The 26286-nt window shown below is 38.1% G+C and overlaps 7 protein-coding genes and 1 pseudogene across 7 annotated transcripts; 5 read left to right on the top strand and 3 right to left on the bottom strand.

The window, feature by feature from the left end:
* Positions 1–55: 55 nt before the first annotated feature.
* LOC119999355 (blue copper protein 1a-like) lies at positions 56–1211 on the top strand. The gene is made up of 2 exons (XM_038846861.1): positions 56–248; positions 406–1211. Exons 1-2 carry the CDS (start codon positions 83–85, stop codon positions 600–602), a joined length of 363 nt encoding a protein of 120 aa, XP_038702789.1. The 5' UTR covers positions 56–82; the 3' UTR covers positions 603–1211.
* A 5806-nt stretch (positions 1212–7017) lies between these two features.
* On the bottom strand, positions 7018–7773 carry LOC119999354 (60S ribosomal protein L27a-3). Its single transcript, XM_038846860.1, is given in 2 exon segments — positions 7018–7470; positions 7473–7773. Coding segments are annotated over 2 exon segments (426 nt in total). The 5' UTR covers positions 7651–7773; the 3' UTR covers positions 7018–7222.
* Positions 7774–10317: 2544 nt separating this feature from the next.
* Positions 10318–12657, top strand: LOC120000411 (annotated as a pseudogene).
* A 3-nt stretch (positions 12658–12660) lies between these two features.
* Positions 12661–15194, top strand: LOC120000631 (the record flags this gene model as incomplete). The annotated part of the gene is given in 3 exon segments (XM_038848755.1): positions 12661–13025; positions 13103–13159; positions 14514–15194. Coding segments are annotated over 3 exon segments (570 nt in total), but the record flags the coding sequence as incomplete, so codon positions are not given.
* A 759-nt stretch (positions 15195–15953) lies between these two features.
* LOC120000630 lies at positions 15954–17127 on the bottom strand. Its single transcript, XM_038848754.1, has 3 exons — positions 16826–17127; positions 16556–16723; positions 15954–16326 (listed from the first exon to the last, which is right to left on the bottom strand). Exons 1-3 carry the CDS (start codon positions 17125–17127, stop codon positions 15954–15956), a joined length of 843 nt encoding a protein of 280 aa, XP_038704682.1.
* A 1117-nt stretch (positions 17128–18244) lies between these two features.
* LOC120000408 (beta-arabinofuranosyltransferase RAY1) lies at positions 18245–22867 on the top strand. Its single transcript, XM_038848487.1, has 6 exons — positions 18245–18525; positions 18634–18974; positions 19384–19636; positions 19723–20487; positions 21015–21261; positions 21365–22867. The coding sequence occupies exons 1-6, from the start codon at positions 18442–18444 to the stop codon at positions 21778–21780; spliced, it is 2106 nt and encodes a 701-aa protein (XP_038704415.1). The 5' UTR covers positions 18245–18441; the 3' UTR covers positions 21781–22867.
* On the top strand, positions 22177–22882 carry LOC120000410. Its single transcript, XM_038848489.1, has one exon. It carries the CDS (start codon positions 22206–22208, stop codon positions 22719–22721), a length of 516 nt encoding a protein of 171 aa, XP_038704417.1. The 5' UTR covers positions 22177–22205; the 3' UTR covers positions 22722–22882.
* A 482-nt stretch (positions 22883–23364) lies between these two features.
* Positions 23365–25879, bottom strand: LOC120000409 (inorganic phosphate transporter 2-1, chloroplastic-like). Its single transcript, XM_038848488.1, has 3 exons — positions 24803–25879; positions 24383–24574; positions 23365–24269 (listed from the first exon to the last, which is right to left on the bottom strand). Exons 1-3 carry the CDS (start codon positions 25562–25564, stop codon positions 23442–23444), a joined length of 1782 nt encoding a protein of 593 aa, XP_038704416.1. The 5' UTR covers positions 25565–25879; the 3' UTR covers positions 23365–23441.
* Between the last annotated feature and the right edge of the window lie 407 nt (positions 25880–26286).

Genomic DNA, 26286 nt, shown 5'->3' with positions numbered 1-26286 from the left:
AAATAATCTCTGAGAGATCCTCATATTCATCAACATCTAGCCTCCAAGAAACATTGGAGATAGAATTTGAAGCGAAAAATCAATGGCTTCCTCCCGCATTGTTGCTATCTTTTCGCTGGTTGCTGCATTTGTTTCAACATCCACGTTGGCTAAGGAATTCATTGTTGGTGATCAGGCCGGGTGGATGACCTGGTTCAATTACAAAAATTGGGCACAGGGCAAGGACTTCATGGTTGGAGATACATTAGGTAAAGTAACTATCTTCCTCATATTTTTGTCCTTTTTTGTGTGTGTGTATATGTGTGTGTGTGTGTGTATATATATACACACACACACACACACGCTTATTTTAGATTCTTTTGGATTGAAAATTGACTAATTTAAAATGGGATGTAATGTTTGTAGTTTTTAACTATGCTGTTGGAAAATCACAATGTGTTCAAAGTGAATGGAACTGGTTCCAAAACTGTATTGTGCCACCAGCAAATGAGTCCCTCACTACTGGTAAAGACAAAATTGTGCTGGGGAGTTCAGGCAAAAAATGGTACATTTGTGGTGTGGGTAGCCCTGTGATGGAGGTCGAAAGCTGGCTATACAAGTGATGGGAAATATATTGGCTCCTGCACCCTCTCGAAGTAGTGGTGTCAAAGCTACCATTTCTAAACTTTCAAAGATGATCATCAATCACTTTGGTGATCATGGTTTGATCTGGATTTTGTATTCTTATAATTTTGATGATTTGTTTAGCCCAATTATTCCAAATAACTTATCATGTAAAAATTTAATATGTGCAAATTTAATTATGATTATATGAAGTTATGAAACATCCCACATTGGTTAAATCAAGGAGCGATGAAGGGTTTCACATATAAATAGAGCGCGCACAACAATATATTACATACTTACCTGGATCAAGAAGATGAGAGATGTGCAACCAAACGAATTCAACAAGTTCAAACCAAAAGGAAGATGAAAAAGCCGCTGTAATGGGCATGAAAATGATTGAGATACAGGAGATTCCAAATCAACTAACCTAATATTCTTTGCACTATCACTTAACATAAAGCCTCAAACTTAACAAAGGAAAATTTTTCGTCCCCCAATTTCTTACTCTCATGTTAAAAATCACATACAGCTGCCCGTTGATCAATGAATATCCCACGTGCAACATCGATTGAGGATTTAAATGGGGGACAATATTTGGAGAGCTCCTGAACAAAACCATTCAAGCAATTGAAATATACTGAAAAGAAGAGACTGGTAAAAACTAAAAAGAAGAGCCATTATAGAAAAACAGATTTTGAGCAAGAAGCCAAAGTGATGCAGAAAAAATGGAGAAAAGAAACGACGAAATCAAAGTTGAGCAAAATAGGCTTCTTGTACAGCCATTCTGGTTCTGAAAGTTAAGTCGTCCAAAAAAAGTTCTTTACAAAGACCCTTAAAGGAGCTTTTATACTAGGGTTATAAAACCTAACAGCACATGACAGTCACATGACTAATAAAAATAATAAGAATAAAAATAAAAGATCAATTAAAAGTGGGCCTTGTTACGCTCCTTGGATGCTCCTACATCAATTCCTCCGCGTTTGAAAAAACTCAGCTCTGGTGAGAAGGTCTCCACAACTTCAGCATGCACCTCTGGGTCAATTCTCTTCAATTCTTCTTCAGCAATCCATGTACTTTCACTAGCTGGTTTACCCAACCACTTTACTAGGAATCGCCTATATTGGTTGCTCCTCCTTGACTTCACTTCTTTGATGTCCAATATATCCTCAACTATATCTGGTTGCACCTGTGGAAGTTGCTCAACTTGTGCCTCTGCTGAAATTGATTCCCCATCAAATCATTCAAATTCCTACAAATCGGACACATTGAAGATAGGGCTAATTTGCAACTCTGGTGGCAGCTCCAACATATATGCATTTGAGCTAATTTTCTTCAACACCTTACATGGCCCAAACTTTCTCGATTTCAGCTTATGATAAGTACCTTTAGGAAATCTGTCACGCTTCAAGTGCACCAACACCATATCACCCTCTTCAAAGTCCTTAGCTCGCTGATGTTTATTAGCTGATGTGGCGTAAGCCTCATTACTAGCAGTAATTGCTCCCTTCACTTCCTCATGAACATTTTTAATATGATATGCAAAAAATCTCCATCTTCACTCACTCTGGCTTCTGGCGGTAATGGTACTAGATCAAGAACATGCTGGGGTTTGAGTCCATAAGCCGCCTCAAAAGGTGTTTTCTTTGTAGTCCTATTCACTGAGTTATTGTAGGCAAATTCAGCTTGCGGGATAATAGAATCCCAGGACTTCACATAGCTTCCAACAAGACATCTCAACAAATTACCCAAGCTTCGGTTGACTACCTCCGTTTGGCCATTTGTTTGTGGATGACAAGTGCTAGAATATCTTAATTCAGTCCCAAGTTTCCTCCACAAAGTCCTCCAAAAATGCCCTACGAACTTCACATCCATATCAGAGACTATTGAAGTTGGAACACCATGCAGTCTCACCACTTCATTAAAGAACAACTCAGCAACATGTGTGGCATCAGTAGTCCTTGAACAAGGAATAAAATGTGCCATTTTAGAGAACCGATCCACTACTACAAAGATAGAGTCGTGTCCTCTTGCTGTTTTTGGAAGTCCCAACACAAAATCCATGCTAAGGTGGACCCAAGGAATATCTGGTGTTGGTAATGGAGTGTACAAGCCAGTATTTTGTGAACTCCCTTTACCAAATTGACAATTTTGGCACCTCTTGATTAACCTCTCCACATCTGTATACATCTTTGGCCAATAATAGCGATCAGCCACCATGGCCATTGTGTTGTCCCTGTCGAAATGTCCCCCTAAACCATTGCTATGAAGTTCTCTGATAATCTGTTCACGCAATGATCCCTCTAGAATGCACAACTGATTGCCTTTAAACAAGTACCCATCATGCATCATATATGGCAATTTCTTTCTCCCTACTGGCCCTTGTAAGTCAGCCACGATAGGACTGAAATATGGGTCTGTTTTATACTGAGTTTTCAACTCTTCAAACCCAATCACTTGTGCATCACGGTCAATAGTAAAGAGCGTCTACTCAAAGCATCAGTAACTTTATTGGACTCACCAATTTTATATTTGAGGGAAAAAGTAAATGCTTGAAGATAAGAACTCCATCTAGCATGTTTTGAGTTAAGTTTCTTTTGGGAATTCAAGTACCTTAACGCTTGGTGATCGGAATAGACAACAAACTCCCGGTATGCAAGGTAATGCTCCCAATGATGAATTGCCCTAACCAGCGCATAGAACTCCAAATCATAAGTGGAATAACGACATTTAGCTTCTGATAACTTTTCATTGAAAAATTCAATAGGCCTTCCTTCTTGACTAAGAACAGCCCCTATACCCACATGAGATGCATCACACTCCACAGTAAAAAGCTTTCCAAAATCTGGTAGAACAAGTACTGGAGCTTCTGTCATCATCACTTTAATTTGCTCGAACGCCTTTTGTGCATATTTTGACCACTTAAAAACAGATTCTTTCAAACATGCAGTTATTGGACTCATAATAGTGCTGAAGTTCCTTATAAACCTCGTATAAAATGAAGCCAATCCATGAAAACTGCGTATGTCTCCCATAGACTGTGGTATTGGCCACTCCTTAATAGCTCGTACCTTCTCAGGATAGGGTTGCAAACCATTGGCTGAAACAACAAAGCCAAGAAACACAACATTGTCGCACAAGAAAGATCACTACTGCAAGTTCACATAGAGTTTCTCTTTGCAAAGAACCTCCATGACTTGGCGCAAATGGATTAAATGCTCTTCTCTAGTCCGACTATATATTAAGATGTCATCAAAGTAAACAACAACAAATGATCCCAAGAATGGTTTAAGTACCTCCGTCATGACTCGCGTAAATGTGCTTGGCGCATTTGAAAGTCCAAATGGCATCACTAATCACTCATAAAGTCCATCCGGTGTCTTGAAGGCAGTTTTCCATTCATCGCCACTTCGCATCCGAATTTGGTGATAGCCACTCCTCAGATCAATCTTGGAAAACACCTTTGATCCAACGAGCATATCTAGCATATCTTCCAAGCGAGGAATAGGAAAGCGGTATTTAACCGTAATCTTATTTATGGCGCGACTATCCACACACATCCTCCACGAACCATCTTTTTTTGGTGTAAGTAAGGCTGGAACAGCGCAAGGACTCTTGCTTTCTTGCACCAGGCCTTTTTTAATCAATTCTTCTACTTGTTTTTGCATTTCAGCTCTGTGTGCAGGTGGCATTCTGTAAGCTGGTAAATTGGGCAAGGCCCCACCTGGTAATAGGTCAATGGCATGCTGAATACTCCTCGTTGGTGGCAAACCTTGTGGTAATTCGTCACCAACCAGCTCCTGAAAATCCTTCAACAGTTGCTGAATTTCTTGTGGATGACTATGAAATTCAATTTGTTGAGTCTTTGCTACAGCCCTACTTACCAACGCATAAATAACTCCCAATTCTCTACTCTCTGTTTTAAATTGTTGGGCAGTCAAGAGAGTATTAGCCGTGCTAGTATTTGACGAGGCCACCACTTCTTCCTTCAGAGGGTGCAAAGTCAAGTTTCTACTCCCTTTTTTAAAAGTATATGTGTTAGCTCTAGTGTAATGGACCATATCTTTGTCATACAACCATGGCCTTCCCAACAAAATGTGGCATGCATCCATGGGTACTATGTCACACCAAGCCTTATCTTCAAGATCATTACCCATAGTAAATTTAACCAAGCAACAAGAAGTAACTGGTACCTCATTTCCTTTTCGAAACCAAGCAATCTTGTAGGGGCTAGGATGCTTCACAGTTGGCAACCTCAATTTCTCCACAGCTTCCTTTGAAATGATGTTCTCGCTACTACCCCCATCAAGAATAACATTACAAACCTTACTACTACAAAAAACACGAGTGCGAAAAATATTGCGCCTTCTCCAATCCTCTTCTTCTACAATTTTGGGCGATATCATTACTCTCCTCACTACCAAAGACTCTCCTTCTACTGGAAGAACATCAACATTCTCCTCTTCATCAACATATTCATCGTATATAGGCTCAATGAGTTCCTCCTCATCCCCAAACTCTACTAAGTTAACTCTTCGCTGTGGGCAAGTATAAGATGTGTGTCTTTTCTCTCCGCAAGTGAAACAACGAACTTGCGAAGTACTGTCAGCCCTTGATCTGTTTGAACTAGAAGCATTTTGGTTGCCCTGCATCGAACTTGCCTTTCTTTTTTTCACCCATATCAATCATTCCAATACCTCTACCACCTTTTTGACTATTATTAGCAGCTCCTCAGTTACTGTTTGGGGCTGATTGCTCAGTCCAGTTACTTCGACCAGCATTCGTATTTCTCTGTAGTGCCCCATCAACACGTCCAGACAATGGTCGTCTCGCACCATAACGCAAAACCCTTCTCTCGGCCATTAAGGCATATTGTCTAGCATCTTCTAAATTCAACAAGACCACACCCATTTCATCCCTAATCGATTGGTTCAAGCCCGAAAAATATCGAGAGGTCAGCTGTTCATTCCTCTCGTTTGTTTAAACCAACTCGAATAGATAGATTGATGAATTCAGATGTGTATTCTTCCACCGTCATGCCTCGTTGCCTCAACGAATTATACTTTTCATATAACTCCATCGCATAATCAGTCGGTAAAAACTGTTTCCTCATCTTAACCTTCATATGGTCCCATGTGCTGATTTTTGACTTGCCTTGTCGGGCTCGCTGCTCCTCAACTCGCTTCCACCATTGAAGCGCAGTACCCTTCAATTTAAGCTTCACAAATAGCACTTTCCTCTCATCTGCCATGGGTTTCCACTCAAAATAATTCTCCAAACTAGCTTCCCAGTCCAAATAGTCCTCTGCATGCATCTTCCCAAAGAAATCAGCAACTTCGATTTTAATTCCTCCACCATTCAAATCAAGCGCACGCACCAATCTATCTTCTATTCCACCCCGATTCACATTATTGAAGTGTTCAGTTTCATGAAATGGATTCTCCTCGTCTCCTTCTGTTTCTTCACCTTCTAGACTACCTTCTGGTATGTCAAAAGGGTCGCGATTGCCTTTCAGAATCTCCATACGGGCTCCCGCATGCTCCCGTCGTTGAAGGGTTTGCACCGCCCGCGACAGATCTTCAATCATACGTCTCATCTCAGCCATCTCTGTTGGTTGGAACTGATTTCCTCTTCCACCACGTCCCCTACCACGGCCAACCATGGTTTCGATACCAATTTGATGCAGAAAAAATGGAGAAAAGAAACGACGAAATCAAAGTTGAGCAAAATAGGCTTCTTGTCCGTTCTGGTTCTGAAAGTTAAGTCGTCCAAAAAAAGTTCTTTACAAAGACCCTTAAAGGAGCTTTTATACTAGGGTTATAAAACCTAACAGCACATGACAGTCACATGACTAATAAAAATAATAACAATAAAAATAAAAGATCAATTAAAAGTGGGCCTTGTTACGCTCATTGGATACTCCTGCATCACAAAGATTATTATTGACAATTGAAGTTTCATCACTCACTCCACATAGATCCACCTCAACCACACAGAACAGGATATGTAAATGAAGATTATCCAACATTACAAATAAAATCCAAGCTAAAAATTCCCAACACAACACCTGAACAAAGGCAGCTTATTTTGAACAATTCAAACACATGGAAACAGAGAATAAACATTACACAACCAAATATAAGAAGTATCATCACCTGCATTTCAACTAAATTGGTTGAATAATCTTCTTTCTTATTCCTCCTAAGGGCCCTTCCCCCCTTCTTGTAAAGTCTAAAAAAGTCCCAATGTCTTTACATATTCAATTATCATTCCCCAACAAATAACACAAACTAATAACATTAGCCAGGATGAAAAGAAAACCAGCTCTTAACCACATAATGGACAAACTATTTGTTTGTGGCGAATAACATTCATTTAGCTAGAATCACACGAATAGTGATGCATAATCAAGAATAAACCAAGGAACAATCAACTCATATCAGACTCCACAAAAACATGATTAGCAAAAACATATAATCTTTGCCATAAAAAAAAAAACATGATAAAAGATCCATCCCGTAACAGTGATCCCTAAACAGCCAGCTACCACAAGAAAAATGTCTTGATATACTCAAAAAAGCGGAAATATGAAACCTTACACAAAAATCAGGCGCCGAACCTAAGCAGCAAGCACCACAGCTCCGCCATTCTCCTTAATCTTCTTCTCGGCAATCTTGGAAATGAGCTTGGCCTTCACTACGATCGGCTTGTTTTCCGGCAAGACTCCCTTCCCCAACACCTTAAAGTACCCGAATTGAGTAACATCAAGCATGGGCACATTATCCTTGGATGCCTATTCCTTGATGTCTTGGGGTACCATCGACCAGAGCTTATCGACGTTGGTGATCGGGCAGTAGAACTTGTTACGTAGCGCATACCTACTTTACCGAAATAACCAGGATGGTACTTGTCGAACATGATACGGTGGTGGTGCATTCCTCCGGCATTACCTCGACCTCCAGGATGCTTTCGGTGCTTTCCAATACGACCGTGGCCTGCGCTCACATGGCCACGCTTCTTTCGGTTCTTCCTGAGCCTGGTTGTCATTCTTGGAGATGGTAGGTTTGATCTGTTGGATTCAGGAGCGGCAGATCATGGGGAAAGGGAGAAGTGGGAAATTAGGGTTTGCGGAATTTATTTCACGGGGAAAACTGAAAAGCTGGGATAGGTCACTCAGAGATAATATCGTTTGTAATTGAGTCACTCAAAATTTTTTTTCTTTCATTTAGGTCATTCAATATTTTAATTTTAGACAAATAGATCATTTCGATCAATTTTATGTCGAAAATTGTTGACCTGTCACAACTATACCAAAGTGATGTGTAATTAACTGATGTAGCAATTCTGCGTTAATTTTTTGAAGTAAAAAAACTAAAAAAAAGTCACCTTAAAAAAAATAAAAAACCTAATTCTCCGTCACTCCATCTCTACCTAGAATCCATAAAGCCAAGAGGAATTATCGTTTTGTTATGACGTTGGATCCAAACCAATACAAAAACGTCTTGGCTAACCTCTAATGGACGTTTCCCCTTGGCTAGTTCAAGTGCGTCAGAAGCAGATTTTTCTCCGGAGCCGGAGGCTTTATCGACACCGGAGTGGGGTTTCTCAGCGCCAGATGAGGAGGAATCTTCTACGCCTGAGGAAATCTATTGTATGTAACTGATAGATTGATGGTGCAAGATGACAACACAAACCATGAATTTTGACATATTACCCATGGGAAAAAAATTTGAGATTCCACTTCTGGAGAGGCCATTGCAATTAGAAAAAGTAGCAATTGGGTTTGTCTCTTCACATAGTGGACTCATAGTTTCAATTTGGTGGATTCATGGCTTAAATTGGATTACGATTTGGTGTTTTGTTGGGTTTTAGATTGAGTGGATTTGAGATTGGGTGGAGCTGTGTTCTTGGGATTGATTCTTTTCTTCTTCTTTTTTTAAATTTTTTTTCTGGTTTTTTAACTTTCATATTCCATGTGGATTTTTTTTATTTTCTATTCCACAATGGTAAAATTATGACATGTCATCAATTCCCGTCGTAAAATTGATCGGAATTGGTCCGGAGTGACTCAATTGTTGAAACTTAAAACATTGGGTGACAAATTAAAGATTAGTCCCTTATAGAAGAGTTTTGTTCCAAGAATGACACTCTTAAAAGTCTTATTCCATAAATTCCATGTAGTTTGAACTAATATTCCAAGAAAGACAAAAAATTAAAATATATGGTTTTATTGTCTAAAATACCCTTATCTTCATCCTCAATCATGACACATGTCTTCTGCACATAATTCATCTCTGAGCTTCGTCGGAAGCTTCATCTCTCGCCCCTTATGCATTATTCGAGAGTTCTATGCCTTTTTTTAGTGATTTTTCATCCCGATTTTTATTGTATTCGAACTAGATCTACTCATACTCACCACAGGACCTATAGATCTTGTTGTTTTCCTTCGATTTGTCATCATATCATTATTTTCGACATTTTCTGTGGTGATTTTCATGGTTTTTGGGGATCTGCAAACTGCAGATGATATGTTATTTGTTTCGATTGATTTGATATCTGTCATAATGTTATCTGTCTTGCCAAATATTTTCTATCTTATTAAAATGTTATATGTCTTTAATGAAATGTTATATGTTTGAAGTTTCAAAATAGATAACATATCAGAATAGATCCGAAACAGATATTATATCTGCAGATTCAGATCTGATTTCAGGAGAAAAAAAAGAGTTTGAAAAAGCAATAAAACCTCATATGTGATGCGCCTTGGTCCGTGGAGTTGATTGGGGGCGTTGATAGTCACCAATGTTGGCCATATTGGCCCGATTTGGCTATTTTTCAAATGGTGGTTGTGATTTCACGAAGTTTTTTCGACAACTCAAGTGATAATTGACTGAGGATGATGACTGGGCTTTGATCTGGCTAACCTAGAGCTTCATTTTGGTAGTTGGCTCGTCAAAAATGATGGACGGACGGCCAACTTCCGGTATGGTGGAGCAAGAAAGGAGGAGGAAGAAGAAAGAAGGAAGAAGAAGGATGGAGGGTATTTTTGTGAGTTTGTAGGTTTTGTCCTTTTTTCTAAAGTTTTTTTTAGGTTGTCCTTATTTGAATACAACTTTTGATTTTTGTCCTTATGCATAAAAACCCCTTAGAAATTTTTTTATTTCAATAAACCAATTGCAAACAATCATATGTTTTATCTTTGAGTGGTCTATCCGTACTTTTCCCTATTTGGATGAGGAAATGGATCATTCTCCCTTCTTTCTGTTTACGGTTTTATCCTCTAGGATTCTTAATGGGCATGGGCCTATCAATGGAAATCCCTAATGGTTTTAATGGGCATGGGGCCTTTAAAATAAATGGGCCTGAAAATAGCGCATGCTGGATGTCCAAAAATTATCCAGCCCGGCGGCACAGTTACGTGATAGTAGAACGAGTCTCTTTACAGATTCTCAGACAGGACACACGGAGACATTTCGAATCCGCAACCGCTCTTCTTCCTTAGAGAGACTCTCCCCATCAGGCCTCCGTATATGTTCCATTGAGTACCCGATCCTCCAATCTCTTTTTCAGGTCAAATTCTCCTTTTTTGCTCTTCGCAAACAAATCTTCACGATTTTACTGATTTCTTTGACTCGATTGTCTAATGAGGGTTTTTTTTTGGGTTAATTATAAACTGATTTGGACAGTTTTGGTTCGGATTGCTAGTTCGGGACGATGAGTGAGGTATTTAAAGGATATGAGCGACAATACTGCGAGCTTTCATAAAATCTTTCGAGGAAATGATCTTCTGCTGGTACGCTTGATGGAGGTGATAATTCTCAAACAACAGATTTTCTACATAATTGAGGCAGTTCGTTTGAATGATTGTGTAGATGAGATTGTGATAGCTGCTAGTTTTGGTTTATATGTAACTTAAATATGTGGTTATATTACGGGGATCTGTTTAGTTTTGAGTTCAATGTTATTTGGAAGCTGCAAATCATTAATTTTGGTGCTTGGACTTTCGAAAATACTAAAGATGAAGTGAACTCGAGAATGCTACCCCACTTTGATTCATTGAGTTCTCATTTAACCCGTGTTGTGTGTGTGTGTGTTTTCTTGTGTTCAAACAAAGTCTAATGGGCATACCTTAAGTTTTGAGGTTTCTTTTCCTTCTTTGTAGTTTTTTGGTATTTGGTCGATGATATATTGCAAAGTCTAACGGGAAAAACATAAGGTATGATACTCCGCAACATTAACAAAAATTTGTTGAAGAAAATGATATTTAATTTGACAATGAAACATCTGGTAGTAATGCATGAACTATTAAATGAAAATGTGCAATGGTCTCTACGAATTGTGATGCCACTTAAAAGTGCTAAATGCTTTCTTAGCATGGCAGCATGGCCTAACGGACTGGATTATATGTTTTGAGAGGGAAGAATTATATCGTAGCATAGGATTTTTAGCGACACATTAATATTAAATCTGAGTCAAGTTTTCGTGTTTTAATTTTTTATGAAATTTATTGAGCTTGTTTACGAGGACAATTTATATTTCCTTGCCAAAAAAAGGATCATTTTACTCGATTTATGATTGTATGCACTTTTATACACCTAAAAAGCAATGCTCACTGATTTTCGGTGTCATTGCCAATGAATTTGAAGAGAAAAAGAAGTAGAAGATTTTGGAGATAAAAGGTGGAGTGGATGAAGCGGAAACGTTGGTACATAATTAATATGTTTTCATTAGCATTTTTGCATATCCACTCCATAAACTGTGGTATCCTGGTGATGTCACTTCTATTTTTCCAGATTAGGAAAATGGACCTTGAGGCAAGGAGTTTACAGCCAAATGTGAAAGCGACACTTCTCGCTAAACTTAGGGAATATAAATCCGATTTGAACAATCTGAAAAGTGAAGTTAAAAGAATTACATCTGGTAATGCAAGCTTGGCTGCTAGAGATGAACTGTTAGAATCAGGAATCGCCGATGCATTGACGGTATGTCTCTATTCAGAATCTCAGGTAGCTTGCATATGGCATGTTTTGCAGCAATTTATCATTGCTTGGTAGAAGTTTCTGATAATTTTGCATTACTGCTCAAGAAAGGTTGTCTTTAACTTTACTGTCATGTCTACAATGCGGACTTTATTAGCACTTGTTTTTTCCCTCTGTTCAATGTTGATATTAGATAATATGATTTTTTTATCTCATGCTGGCTGATGCATGCGGGACCGGCATATGCATCCTGTTCCTGTGCATTTGAGGATCTAGTTTTCCGATAAAGCCAAATGAATTTGAGTATCTTAGTTCTTTTGTGAATTTTTTTATTTCCATTTGCACCAAATATTGAGGTTGTTTTGCTTCTCATTTTTCTTGGTAAATGGGAAATTTATGTCTCTTTTTCTTTGGATATGTCATATGTCACTACTGTATATAATGTATTGGGTCATGTATCTATATTGACACTGCCATTTAGTTATGAGTGTTGTTCTTTCTCCATTAACTGTGTTGAGGAAATCTTATCCCTTATGGAGCACTTTCAACAGGCATCAGCTGATCAAAAAGGGAGATTGATAATGTCAACTGAGAGATTAAATCAGTCAAGTGGCAAAATCAAGGATAGTAGAAGAACCATGTTGGAGACAGAAGAGCTGGGTGTTTCGATTCTCCAAGATTTGCATCAACAGAGACAATCTCTCTTACATGCTCATGGCACGGTATTTCTTGATTTATTCTCTCTTTAAGTAAATTACAAATCGCAATATGTTCATACCCATGATATTTATTTCAGAAAAATTGGCAAGCTATCTCAAGAGCACCAATCATGGTTAGGTTTTTTCTTTACTTTCATAGATATTTCATAGCTTGACATTTGATACCCAGTGTTGTGCTATTTTCTGGCTGTCTGTTTTATGACTTTGGCAAGTCGAAGCTCAATTGATTAATTGTTAGGATGCTTTCTTTCCTATCTCGCCATAAATCTTTTCGGAGCAAGTGTGAGATTACACATCACAATACATGCATTTAATTGAATTTGTTTCTATTGTAGCTTCATGGAGTGGATGAATAGCATCTAAGAAAGGAGAAGACAAATTATCAGAATGGCTCAAAAGAAAGAATTAAACAGCGAGATGCTAAGCCTGTCGAAAGAGATGAAGAATCAGAGTCTAGAAAAAAGTCTGCACATCATGATACCAAGGAGGACAAGAAGGAAGCTGATAGGGTTCGTAGAACTTATCCTAAAGAGGGCAATAACATGAAAAAAGAGAGCACAAATAGCAAGGAGGGAGTTGACGCAAGACATAATCTTTCAAGTGATGTAAGCAAACATAAGAGAAGATAATCTTCTTCAATTAGCAGTAGGGGAAGAAACAGCAAGGAGAACTCAGTCACTCATGCCCATGATTCAAGTGATGATGAATCAGACGATTCCAAAAGGTTTGCCACAAAGATCCTCTTCTATTTTTTATTGTTTTAATTACATATGTTTCCTCATATCCATTTATGTTGTGCAGAAAGCTGCATGCAAGAAGACGTAATGTATCACCTTCACCTGTCAAGTCTAGGAGAAGGTACCAGTATCTTTTTTACCCCCTTTTGTGCATGCTTCTTTGCATTTTTTATGGACAGAGTTGTCTATTTAATTTTCTAGTACGACTCTCTGTTATGGGTATCTGTCTAATGAATTATAGCATGGACCTGTTTTCTTTGATAACATATTAAGTATTAACATCTCAAGAATACTTTTATTTTGTGAGATGGAAATATACCATGTCAATTGCAAGAAAAATATGACTTCATATAAGGTTTTTTTTTTATTGTTGGGTGGTAGTAGCAGCTGTTGACTTGGTTTGCTTGCTTGTATACAGATAGTGTTGCCACTTTAAAGATGTGGTCATGTAGTGGAATCAGCTGTAAAGTGGATGATTTTGTTTTGTTTGTTCGTTCTAAATGGATGTATAAACTTAATTTCACATGTTTAACTTCATTAATAGTGGCTTCCCTGAGTTACATACAGCGGCAGCAAAAAAAATATCTACAAATAATTTGACTCTGTTCTCTGTACCACTGAACATTTGATATTTTTGCTAGATGTTAACGATTATCTGAGATGGATTCTTGGTAAATAGTTGTCTTGCCCTTGTGGTGATGCTGATATACAACAGTCATGACGTGGGCTCTAATTTTGCACTTCATAATTCTAATTGAAGGTGTTTTCTGTGTAGTCAGATAAATAACTCTTGATGGATCTATATATTGACAATCTGGCACCTCTTTAGTCCTCATAGTTTTTTTCTTCTTATATATAAATTATGTTCGTTTACTGTTATTATTATCATTGTTATTGAAGTGAGATGGGACTCAATTTCGAAGTAGGAACTTTTACCCTGGTTCAGCTCCTTAAGGAGTAGACTACTACCACTAGGCCAAAAGCTCATTTCCTCAGTGTATTCTTAAAAAGAAAACATATGATGAAATTCCTAGTGAATAACAAAGATGAGACCTTTTTTATTTTTGTGATTGAAATATGAAAAAAAAAAAGAAGAAAGGATAAAGGTTACCAAGGTCCAAGGTGATGCAATCCACTAAGCTATTTGTATACGAGATTTAAAAAGGACTTCAGGTGAAATCAAATACAAGAGAAAATGTAAAGATGGTTATGACAATAATTAGTTTATGTTTTCGTGGGAATCCAGCAAATGCCCATACTGGAACAATTTATTTACTAAGGTATTTGTGTATTATTGTTGATACTTGTCCTTAATTATATGGATTTTTTTATGTTTGTGAGTGTGTTCTTAGAAGCTAGAATATTATAACAACAATTTCCTTCAAGAGTTTGATTGTACAAGGCTAAGCATCTCACGTGAATTATGTATATAGATGCAACTCACAAAACAGTATGATGGATGTTTTCATTTCTAGACAATTGTCGAGGTCACCACATAGCAAGCATTCTCAGCGCAGGCATTCTCCCTACTCTTCTCTTGAGACCAACAGGTATGTTGTTACGCAGTCTAATAAGGTTAAGATTGTGTTAATGTTTTTGAGACATGCACAACCATCATGGTAAATCAGGTGAAAGTTCCAAGCCTCTGAATCTTCGCTTGCAATGTTCTTGGTTCTAAGTTCACGAGTTTTCATTACAGGGGAAGGAGGAGGTCAATATCCGGATCACCTATGCGGCGGAGGAGATGATAAGATATGTTGGAAGAGTATTGGTTTTGAAATGTAAGTAGCTTGGTTAAGATCATGTATGGATTTCCCTGGAGATATCCTCCCCATGTAGCAGTCCTGCAGAATCCCAAAAGACTACTAGTTTTACACAGATATTCTGTAGTCAGATGGTGAGTGTTGACTCCTCATGCAGGTTGTAGCAGGAAGAATGGCAACGTGCATAGTTTTCTGCACAATTCCACAATGTCGTTTGAGATGGTAGATGAAGTATACTTCCTGATACACTGTATCTTCTGATTGTGGATGAATTCGTATGTCTATTTTTCTTTTTAGGTGGATAAGTTAACTTCCATAGTTGGTATGGATGATTATAGTTTCTGGAAGATCTTTCAAAGTAAAATTGACTCTTCCTTCTTCGAATGGGTTGCTCCTTTGCATCCCTATTATTTGTTAATGACTTAATGCTCTCTTATTTTTATTTTATTTTATGTTTTCACTTAAAAAAAAAACAGGCCAGGCCATCATGGGTAGAAATGCCACGTCAACCGGGCAATGTAGACGGATGGAGCTGACTGTTGATTTGCTTATTTTGTTAATATCGTGCTATCGAGAATCACAAATAGTTTAGATGATAATCATGTATGTGGTATGGTATTTTATAGATATCTCGAGTTTAAGTCTCTCTATCCCTATTTAAAAGGGAAACAAAGTAATATCTAAAAATATATGAAAATAATACTAATATCCAAATACCTTGTTTTGTATTTCGTATTGTTGCGTAAATTTGGGCAAAACGTACCCGCTAAAAACGTATTTAGTCATTCTCCTTAGAGCATTCACACCGGTTATTGTAAAAGTGAATCTGTCTCTAAAATATGTGATGATCGTACAGATTTTGTCAAAATCTATGTTGCATTGGTATTTGTTAACTATCGGTATAATCTAGATACACGGTCTCGGTGTAATAACTCTAACGATAACCAAATGCAATCTGAACTTTAAAAAATAATTTAATATTGCTTTCGCTTCTCTGTATGTGCATCCATTTTTTGTCATTGTTTTTCTCTTATGGTGATATCGTCTACCTTTTTTTATATTTAAATTCTAATATCAAATAAAATATTCAACCTCTATTATAATATTATTTAAATTATTAAAACTTAGAAATCATCATATTAAAAGACATTACTAAGCATTGCTATGAATGTTCCAATGCTTTACAAGGTCAGCTTGAAGTTGGGTATGTATTTCTTTGTCCTGGATGCGAATGTATTGCTCAACAAAGTCTCGAAACTCACGAGTTCGTAAGTGTTCTAGTACTGACATAGAAGGACCATCTTCAGCTTGATCATACATGTTTGTAATGTCAGGTTGAACGTGTAAATGTCGTTCATCTTCAACGATTATATTGTGCAATATTATGCATGCCAACATTATATCATGAAGTGTTGAACATTTGAAGTATCGAGCTGGCCCACGTACTATTGTAAACCTTGTTTGAAGAACATTGAAAGCACACTCAACATCCTTTCGACAAGTGCATCCTTTTGAAATGTCTAGCCTTATTGGTTTATGGCATAGGAATTGTCTTGGCAAAAGTCATCTACGACGGGTAGATACCGTCAATGAGATAGTGACCCATTGAGTAATGGCGACCATTGACATAATAGTGCACTGGTGGGAAACGTCATTGAGTTAGATCTGCAAACACAAATGAACGATTCAATACATTGATGTCATTATAAGAACCCGGTAATCCAAAGAATGCATGCCAAATCCGTTAGTCATACGATGCGACAACTTCTAATATAAGTGTTGGTTCGTGAATATGGCCAGTGAACTGCCCCTTCCAAGCGGTTGGACAGTTCTTCCACTTCGAGTGCATGCAATCAATACTTCCTAATATCTCGAGGAAGCCATGACTTTCATCGATAGCCAACAATCGCGCAATATCATCACTATTTGGGGATTGCAAATATTCATTACCAAAAGCAGATATCATTGTTTTCACAAATTTCTTCATAGACAACACTGTCATGCTCTCTCCAATCCTCACTTACTCATCCAAAAGGTTGGCAGAGACACCATATGCAAGCATTCGAAATGCAGCTGTAATCTTCTCAAGTGAAGATAACCTCAACTTTCCAGCGGCATCCATTTTTTGCTGAAAATAAGGTTCATGAGCCTCTACTGCAAATTGGATGTGAAGAAATATAGCACATCCCATTCGAAATCTTCTTCTGAATCGATCATAAGGATAAACCAGATTCTCAACAAAATAATCATTGAAAAGTCGGTCGTGGCCCTCAATAAAGCCACAAACGATGTACAATCGTGGAGTACATGATGTTGAGACCCTCATCCTCTCCAACTTTCCACTGCTCTGCTTCGAATATGAGCATCTCTTCTAACCTTCATCGGAAGAAGAGTCGAAAATAGATTCTTGAAACCATTTTTGAAAAAATGAACCTATTTGATTGTGGAAATGATGATAACAAATGCAATAGAGTTGAAATTGGAGAATAAGCAATTGTTGTAAGCAAAAAGTGAGGTTGCCTCTATTTATAAAATTTTCAAATATAACCGTTATAAATCTTTATTTTTCAAATATAGCCGTTGAAAATCTTTACTTTTCAAATATAACCGTTGGAAATATTTACTTTTAGTTTATTATAAATTAATAAATATTTTAAATTTATTGTTAATTATTTTTACTAATATATATTTTATTTTTAATTAATATTAATTATTGTATCTAAAATTAATATATAAACTAAAATATATTTCGTAAACATGTTAATTCTTACTTGAAATCATATAATATATATAATAAATAATAAAATAAGAAGAAACTAATATTTTAATGTTGTAGAGATTTAGAATAGAAATACTGATACAGTGGTTGTTGAATAGAGAGTCTGTAAATTATCAAAAAGTAATACTCCCTCTGTCCCATTTTCTTATTCATTCTTTCTATTTTGGGATGTCCCAAAACTAGTATCACTTTCATTCATTAATTAACAATTTTGTTATTATATTTCAAAATTAACCGTGTAACTTTAATTATCCTTATTTTAAGAAAAAAAAAAGGTACTATCATAAAGAAGAATAAATTTAGAATAACATGATTATTTTGTGTAATTAATTCTAGGATAATGCTTGAGACCTCAAAAAGTGATCCCAAAAGACCTCCATTTAATATGGAGTGTTGAATGTGAAGTGGGTCCTACATGTATGTTTTTAATTAATGGTTATTTTAATGTCACATAGATTTGAAGAATTTTTGGAGGTCATAGTTTAGGGATATCTAGCATTGTCCTTAATTCTATTAAATAATGTTTTCTTAAAAGGTTTGAATTTTCAAATGATGACAAATAAATTGGGATAGAAGAAGTTTTTTATAGATAAAATAGAGAATCTGTTCAGAGATACCAACGGGAATGCTCTTGTTCTCCTCCACCAAAATATTTAAATCTTAGAAAAGAAGGGGAGCTGAAATCCCAATGGAAACTGACGTATCGGTGACGCAAAAGCTTCACATGGCCAATGGAGGTGCAGACCTTAATGGTGGTGGCTTTGTGCTTTCTTGGTTGGGTAGCACTTTGTGATTTTGTGGAGGAATTGGGGTTTTGAGTGTGAGTTGGTGAAACTTTAACCGAAAGAAAAGGAGGAGGAAATGCACAAGTACCCAACTCTCACTCAAAACCCCAATTCACACACAAATCAATATCACAATGTGCAGCAGAACACAACCATGAAGGTCGCTTCCCGTCTCCTCTTCTTCCTCCTTCCTATTTGTCTGAATCACTCCAAGTTGGATTTTTTTCTCATCAAACAACTAATTGTAGTTGTTTTTCTTAATTTGCAGTTATTGAGGCACGCATTGGAGGTTGGGCCATGGTCAATTTGGTTATCTGGGTTTTTCTTGATTGCTCTCTCCTTACATGCTATTCAGTTGTTACCTTCCCTACATAATCATATCAACACGTCCGAATTCACTCACAATTTGGGCGCTCCAAGAATCACCATTTTTTCAGCTCCTGATCCTTTTACTGCTCCTGCCTTTGCTCGGCAGACTCTAGCAGTTCGATCATGGCTTGCTGTGTCTCCACAGATCACAGTGGTTCTCTTCAGCCAAGACCCTTCTGTTGTTTCCTTTGCTGGGATGTATGGTTCTAGAGTTGTGGTCGAGCCCAATATAGATTTCACGTACGTATGACCTTAATTTTTCGCAATTCATTTATTGCTTTATTAGGTGAATTGTGCTGCACAAGTGATTACTTGCGAGTGAAAAACAATGGCTTTTTGACAGCTAAATCACGTTTTATAACAATCCTATAGCTCATTCTTATTGTCTAATGGTGAATTTGAAGAAACATGTCAATAGTATATTCAAACGTAATCCAAAAGAGTTGGTTAAAATTCTAGTGCACCCTGAGTTTTCAAAATTGCTTCTGGCCAATCAAGGTAGTTACTAGTGTATATTCCTTGGTATCGGCAGTTTTTGTTCGGAACATAGAAATCAGAAGTGCGTGAAATACACCCGTATGAGTTTGATAAATCACTAGGAAATTTTGTTAACCTATTAAGTGTTTGCTCTATGATTTGATAATTCTAGGTTCCTTGGTATCCCATTCTTCCATTCCATGGTAGCGAGATCACGAGCATTCACAACTGATATATCTGTCTTCATCAATCCTGAATCTATTCTCCTGCCAGACTTCATATCCACCCTGAATTTTGTGCACAAACTTGATCATGATTGGCTTCTTTTGGCTTCCGCACGTAATGTTTCCCACCTCCCGTTCTACTTGGATGAGGATGGGGTTTATTTGGTGAGAGATGATGGAAAACAGATGAGGACCCATGAGGTACAAAGGACACCACTCCAAAGTCCAAACTGGAAGTTGATGACCTATTCAATAGAATTCATTGACATTCCTTTCTCTTCCTTCAGTTGCAGGAGGTAATTGATCAGAATTTTCGATGGAATCATTGTGATGATAGAATGCTCATCGCATGGAACAGTGGGGATCTACCCTTGCATAGTGGTGTACTTCCTCCTTTTCTGTACAGGAAAGGAATTCACAACCGCTGGATCATAAATGAGGCTATTTTATCCGGATACAGGTTTGTGTTTGATGCCAGTCTGACCATCACAAGTTTATACTTGGATGATCAGGCATTTTTTTCTAATCAGTCATTCAGAGGAACTAGTCTTTTGGCTGCTGAGAAGAGAAACTGGGAGTATATTGGCAATTTTCATCTTGGGACCCTGTATGGATCGTCCTTTTTTCACGAGACCAATTATACTAGCCTTCTGAAACTTTCCAGGTGTAAAACCCAATATTTCTTTGTTGACACAGCAACCATTGGGTACTCAAGTATATATCGGAGGCCTAGCTCATCAAGTGGCAGAATTTTGCATTTGTCTACGAATAAGGAAACAATGAATTGTCTTGACGGTATTGGATTAATGAGTGGCTTCGATTGCTCCTTTAAAGATCAATTTAAACAGTTGCCTCCATTACCTTTCCCACATTCCTTGGATTCACTCCTTCAAATAACTGCGGACAGGCATAAGACAATTGTCCTTGGAATAGCCGGATATAGCTACAGGGACATGCTAATGAGTTGGGTTTGCAGATTGCGCCATCTCTCCATTAGAAATTTTTTGGTTTGTGCTCTTGATCGTGAAACTTACAAGTTCTCTGTCATGCAGGTATAACTGCTTCATTTTTATTTTTATTTTGCTTGAATATAATCTAAATTCCTTGTTATCCTTGTTTCAGTTGACTTTTATAGATTTTTCTTACAACATCTGCTACAACTGAATAGAAGAGTAATGTTGTTGTGTTTAGGTAAATCAAGTCTTGCAGCATATCATAGCACTACCTGTAAACTTGTAGAATTTTCGACTTTCCATTCTTCCATCTGAGATATTTCTCTTGGCCAGGGATTAATCTTGTAGGATATTGTTTAGTTCTTGAAGATACATTTCCATAACTTTAACCACCCATAGTAATCTGAGGTTTCTTATGGTTTGAAGAAGATTATAATGATTGAGCAGCTTTGAACTGGTTATAGCCCTTTGATTTTTGCCTTACAATTATGCTTTTGAAAATTCCTTGTGGCCTTCGAATTTTTTATGGTGGAATCCCTTCTAAAGCTCCTCTCCTAAAGTAGGAAGATAATTTTGTATATGCTGCCTATTTGTGTTTCTGAATATAAAGGTATTTTTCCCGCTAGGGCCTGCCTGTCTTCAATGATCATTCGGCTCCAAGTAACATCAGTTTCAATGACTGCCACTTTGGAACAGACTGTTTCCAAAGAGTTACCAAAGTGAAGTCCAGAATTGTTTTGAAAATACTGAAACTGGGGTATAATGTTCTTCTAAGTGATGTAGATATATATTGGTTTGCAAATCCATTGCCGCTGCTTCATTCTTTCGGCCCTGGTGTTCTAGCAGCGCAGTCTGATGAATATAATGAAACAGGTTTTTATTTCCATCATCCAGCATATAAATTACTAATTTGCAATAGCCTAGAAGCATTGGAAAGTGGAGCCTCTTAGTGTCCCACATACTTTCCTGTGTGCAGGTCCTATAAACTTACCCAGGCGTTTGAACTCTGGCTTCTACTTTGCTCGTTCTGACAATTTGACTATTGCGGCTATGGAGAAGGTGGTGAAGCATGCAACATCTTCAACCCTATCTGAGCAGCCAAGCTTCTACGACACATTATGCGGAGAAGGTGGATCCAACCGTGTTGGGGACAATACATGCTTGGAACCTGGAACAAATCTGACTGTGCACTTTTTGAACAGAGATCTCTTTCCTAATGGAGCATACTTAGGCTTGTGGCAGAAAAGGAATATTAAAGCGGCCTGTTCAAAGAAGGGTTGTCTTGTTCTTCATAACAATTGGATTGGTGGAAGGATTAAGAAGCTGGAACGTCAGCAGTTGTCAGGTCTATGGGACTATGACATTAGTGAAAGGATGTGCGTACAGAATTGAACCCGGATCAAATTAGTCTTTGATACCTAATCGATGATTTCTTGTCATTTATCCATCATGACTTTGGTTTTTGTCTTAGAGACAAGAAACTATCAGCATTCCCTCCTAAAATGGGTCACATCTCTTGACTACAGTGAGCCTTGGTTTCATCAGCACATTCTGCATTGTAATACCTAGTTACAGCTAGCTGGCTCTTGAAAAACAATAAGATGATCTCTATGGCAATGCATTGTTATATTCGAAGACCTCATAAATCCAGTGCACCCTTATTCTCCTCCTGTGGATCATAATGAGAGATTTTAATAAGACGGTTACGGTTTCTGGTTGTTGCTATGCTAAAGAGGTCGTCTTGAATTTTAGGGATTTCGAGGCAAATTGATCGAGAAAGCAGAAGGGGAAAGGAATCAGGAAGAGCTTCTGTATCAATGGGTATATGCTTATCAAAAAAAAAATTTGTGAGGATAGTTCACGCAGGTGGACAAAAGGAGCTCTATCGGTCTGCAGTTCCTGCATCTATGCTGATGGAAAAATATCCAGGGATGTGTATTGCTCGTCCAGAAGTCTTTAAAAGTCCTCACAAGTCCCTTCTTGGGCCAGAAGAGACTCTTCTGCCTGGGCACAAGTACTATGTAATACCATCAAATACTGCTCAGAAACTGAAACGTAAACACTCGAAAAACAATGAAGTGAAATCTCCTACAGAAGACAAAGAAAATATATCAGATGCGCTAATAAGTTTGGACACTGGCAGGGGTCACTCAGAGGATTTTATATTGTATGCTAAAGAGTTCTATACCTCCAGAGAGAGGTGGTTAAATGGTTTAAGGAGAAGGAATGGGAGAGAAAAGAAGCCTTTTGTACCTCCACTTCCAAGGGCAAGGATGCCTAAAGAGTTGGGGTGGATGCCCAGGCTTAGTTCTGTGCAAGAAGTCTCTCCATGAGAGTTTCATCCCATGGTGGACCATTATGTAATATGGTATGTTAGCTTTCTAAAAATAGTACTTGTTTTTCTTCATTTCCCAAGTGTTTTCTTTCCATTACTTATGTTAGATATTTTTTTTGAAATGAGAAATCTTCTGGATGACTATCCTCACTGCAATAAATGGAAAAATGCTTCAAAATAAGCCCTTCAGTTTCTTATACCTCTGGGATTCCAGTTGGATACATTCATTGTTTTTCCGAGAAAAAAGTCACAATCCTCCAAGATATCCCATTTTTGTGCTGGAATTTCTACACTCTCATGCCTTGTTTGATTGATTTTATCTTTTGGCAGTATCCCATATGTTTGTTCATTTTTAGATACCAAATCTCTACTTATGAAATCAGTTCAAGCCATTTGGCTTGTAATTTATGCTTAGATAGGAAGTCTACTTCATGATCGAGACAACCATGCCTGCAACAAGGTCAGTGATATCAATATTTCATCCTTTGTGAATATAGAGTATTAGCATTCATCCTTATCCGTCCAGATGATTTATATATGTCTCCGATTAGAAATTCGATTTGTTGCAAAGGCTCTATTGAAAATACTACCTGACATAGAATCCAATGGTTCTCTCTCGTTGCTTATATGACATTCCACAGTAAAGATGGAGAAATATTTATTGATATGAATAAAGTAGATGATAATCTATTGATCTTTAATCATTTATGTTGTACACTCACAAAATATGAGACAAAAGCTTGGTCAAAATCCATGTGTAGAGAACTGCGAGTGCTGCTCCTACTGGAATTGTCACAACCCAAGAAGCCACAATCTCTTTCACAGTTTCTGCTCTTACACTGTTTAGTCCCCTGGCGAACCCTACTCCCATCACTGCACCCACCAATGTATGGGTAGCTGATATGGGGAGTCCCAGCTTTGATGCAAACAGAACAACAGAAGCTGCAGCGAATTCCGCTGCAAATCCTCTAGTTGGTGTGAGTTCTGTTATCTTCTTCCCTATCGTTGCTATCACTCTATAACCCCACATCGTTAGCCCCGCTACTATTCCAAATCCTCCCCATGCAAGAACATCAGGGGGAATAACAATCTCAGCTCTGCTAGCAGCACTGCCATGGAGGATAGACAATGCAGCAGCTAATGGACCTATAGCATTTGAGACATCATTACCGCCATGCGCGAATGACATGAAACAGGCTGAGAGGATCTGCATGTAGCCAAAAACCCCATAAACTATCTCCAATTGGGTACCTTTAGGGCCTGCTATGTCAGAGAGAAATCCAATATTTTTATTTTGGACAACGCTCTCATATTGCTCTGGTTGCGAAGAAGTGGATTTGACAAGGAGATGACCAAGCTGTTTTCGAATAATTCTGTCAACTAAGAGCGCACCAGCAGCGCCACAGGCCAAAGCCTGGGCTAGAGCCAAGGGAAAGGCCTTGCTTAGAGGAAAAGCAGCAAAGGAGATTCCAGTTACACCCATAAAGACAGCAATTGGTGCAGCTGCAGCGGCAGCTTGTCCTGGATTTGGAGCACTGTATACAAACTGGGAGAAAAAAAAACAGAGGTTGTTAAGTAAAGGGAACGGAAGAAGTAGGTACGATTAGCGCAAGAAAGTGAGCTTAGCAGGTCGTTAAGCTCTTAAAGACGATGACATACCCTACGGATGCCCTTGTAGACAAGAAACGACATCATCGCTCCCACTACTGGTGAGATCACCCATGATGAAGTAACCCTTGCCAGTGAACCCCAAAAGACAGCATCAGCTCCTCCATAGACAAGACCAAATCCAACCATAGATCCTACTATACAGTGAGTTGTGGAGACAGGCCAACCAAAGTACGATGCAACCTGTGCATATAACAGTAGTTCCATAACAATAGAAATAGAAGAGAAGAGTATTGAATACAAATATATCAGCGGAAATGCCATAATCAGTCTGCAGAATAAATTAAATTTGGGGTCATTAATTTCCCAAAACTTTGAATTCTGAAGTGAAAAATAACCCAGAAACCGCACATGATCCTGGAATTGACACAATGCACAAACAAATTACTGAATTTAATAGAAAATCCATACCTGCAACCAAGTGCCAGCAGCAGCCAAAGAAGACAACAAACCAGCAAAAAGCAGAGTATCCCTCCCTTGAAACGCATTAGCCACAAGAATTCCCTTCTGCATTGTGCTTGTCACGTGTGTACCCATCAAAAACGCCCCAGAGAATTCAAGAATCGCCGCCGTCAATACAGCCTGCCGGAGCGTCAAAGCCCCAGACCCAACAGAAGTTCCCATAGCATTTGCCACATCATTAGCCCCAATATTCCAAGCCATGTAGAAACCAAATAACAGGGTCGCGTAAGACAATATTTTGGTCTTCAATGTCAGTCCCTGCCCCATTGATTTCATCAATAAAGGAAAACTGAGAGCCGCCAATGCAATGCAAATCGAGATCGCAGAGGCTGTTCTGGATGATATGTGGAAGGCTTGAGCCATTCCAGGCAATTCATCGTCCTCAATTTTCGCCGTCTCGTTAGACTTTCCGATCTCAATTTCTCTGTTCTCCTGATTTTCCCCTTCAGCTTCAGCAAAAGACGACATACTGGCGAAAGTGTGAGTTAATTTGGAGTTACTGAGTCTCAAGACAGGAATCAAAGACTCGGGTGGTAGTGGGTTTGGCTTGAGGAATACAATATCTCTATTGGGTCCATTGAAAGAGCAGTGTCTATGGAGATAGAAGTGAGAGTTGTGCACTAAAAATGCTTCTGCTGGAGTGGTGTTTCTCGAGGAAGAGAGGCAATAAGAGGTAGTCATGTCTTGGTGGGAACAGAGAGAGATGCGCATATGCAGCAGAATTATTCAGTGGTGGGAATCTTGGCCATGGAATTTGGTGAAGCTGGTAGTTGTGGAGGAGGAAGAATGGAGGAGTGTGCATTTGTGGGTGGGTAAGGGAGGTTTGCGGGTAGATTTTGGCTTCTTGCTTTGCTTGATTGATTCAAACGAGTGGTGTATGGTTGTTCTTGAGGGTTCTCTGCTAGAGTCATATATCCACAATTTTATGTTCAGAAAAATTAAACCCAACATTAAATCAAATTATCCAGAAGAAAAAAATGGGATTCTTGAACACCAAAAAAAAAAAGGGTCAGAAATTGCAAATTGAAGATTTTATAAGTTGAATGATAAATAACTTTCATTAATCTTTGGGAGATTCTGGGCCACCTAACAATTGGATTAGAGATTCTCTGAAGTTGATTTCTTTTTTCTTTTTTTTCTGGTAGAAGAACGATATCCAGAAGTGAGGTTAGAGTGCTTGTAAAAAGTCCTTACTCTAGTTGACTTTCCCACAAAGGACAAGGCAAAATAATTAGTGGATAATCCCATAAACAATGGACCAAAGCAGAGCAAAAGAAGTCATGGAACAAGTATGATTTGTTTTTTTAAAGTTAAAAATATAATCCCATAACTTTTTAAGAAAATAATTCAAATATGTTGGGATAATGGGATTCATGATTTGTAGAGCAATAATATGGTAAGAGTTTCTGGAAAATGTGAATGATGGTGTGGCC

Source organism: Tripterygium wilfordii, chromosome 6 (assembly GCF_013401445.1).
Source record: "Tripterygium wilfordii isolate XIE 37 chromosome 6, ASM1340144v1, whole genome shotgun sequence".
NCBI classification, from domain to species: Eukaryota; Viridiplantae; Streptophyta; class Magnoliopsida; order Celastrales; family Celastraceae; genus Tripterygium; species Tripterygium wilfordii.
Note: the sequence above shows the minus strand (reverse complement) of the source record. Positions and strands in the feature narration are given on the sequence as shown.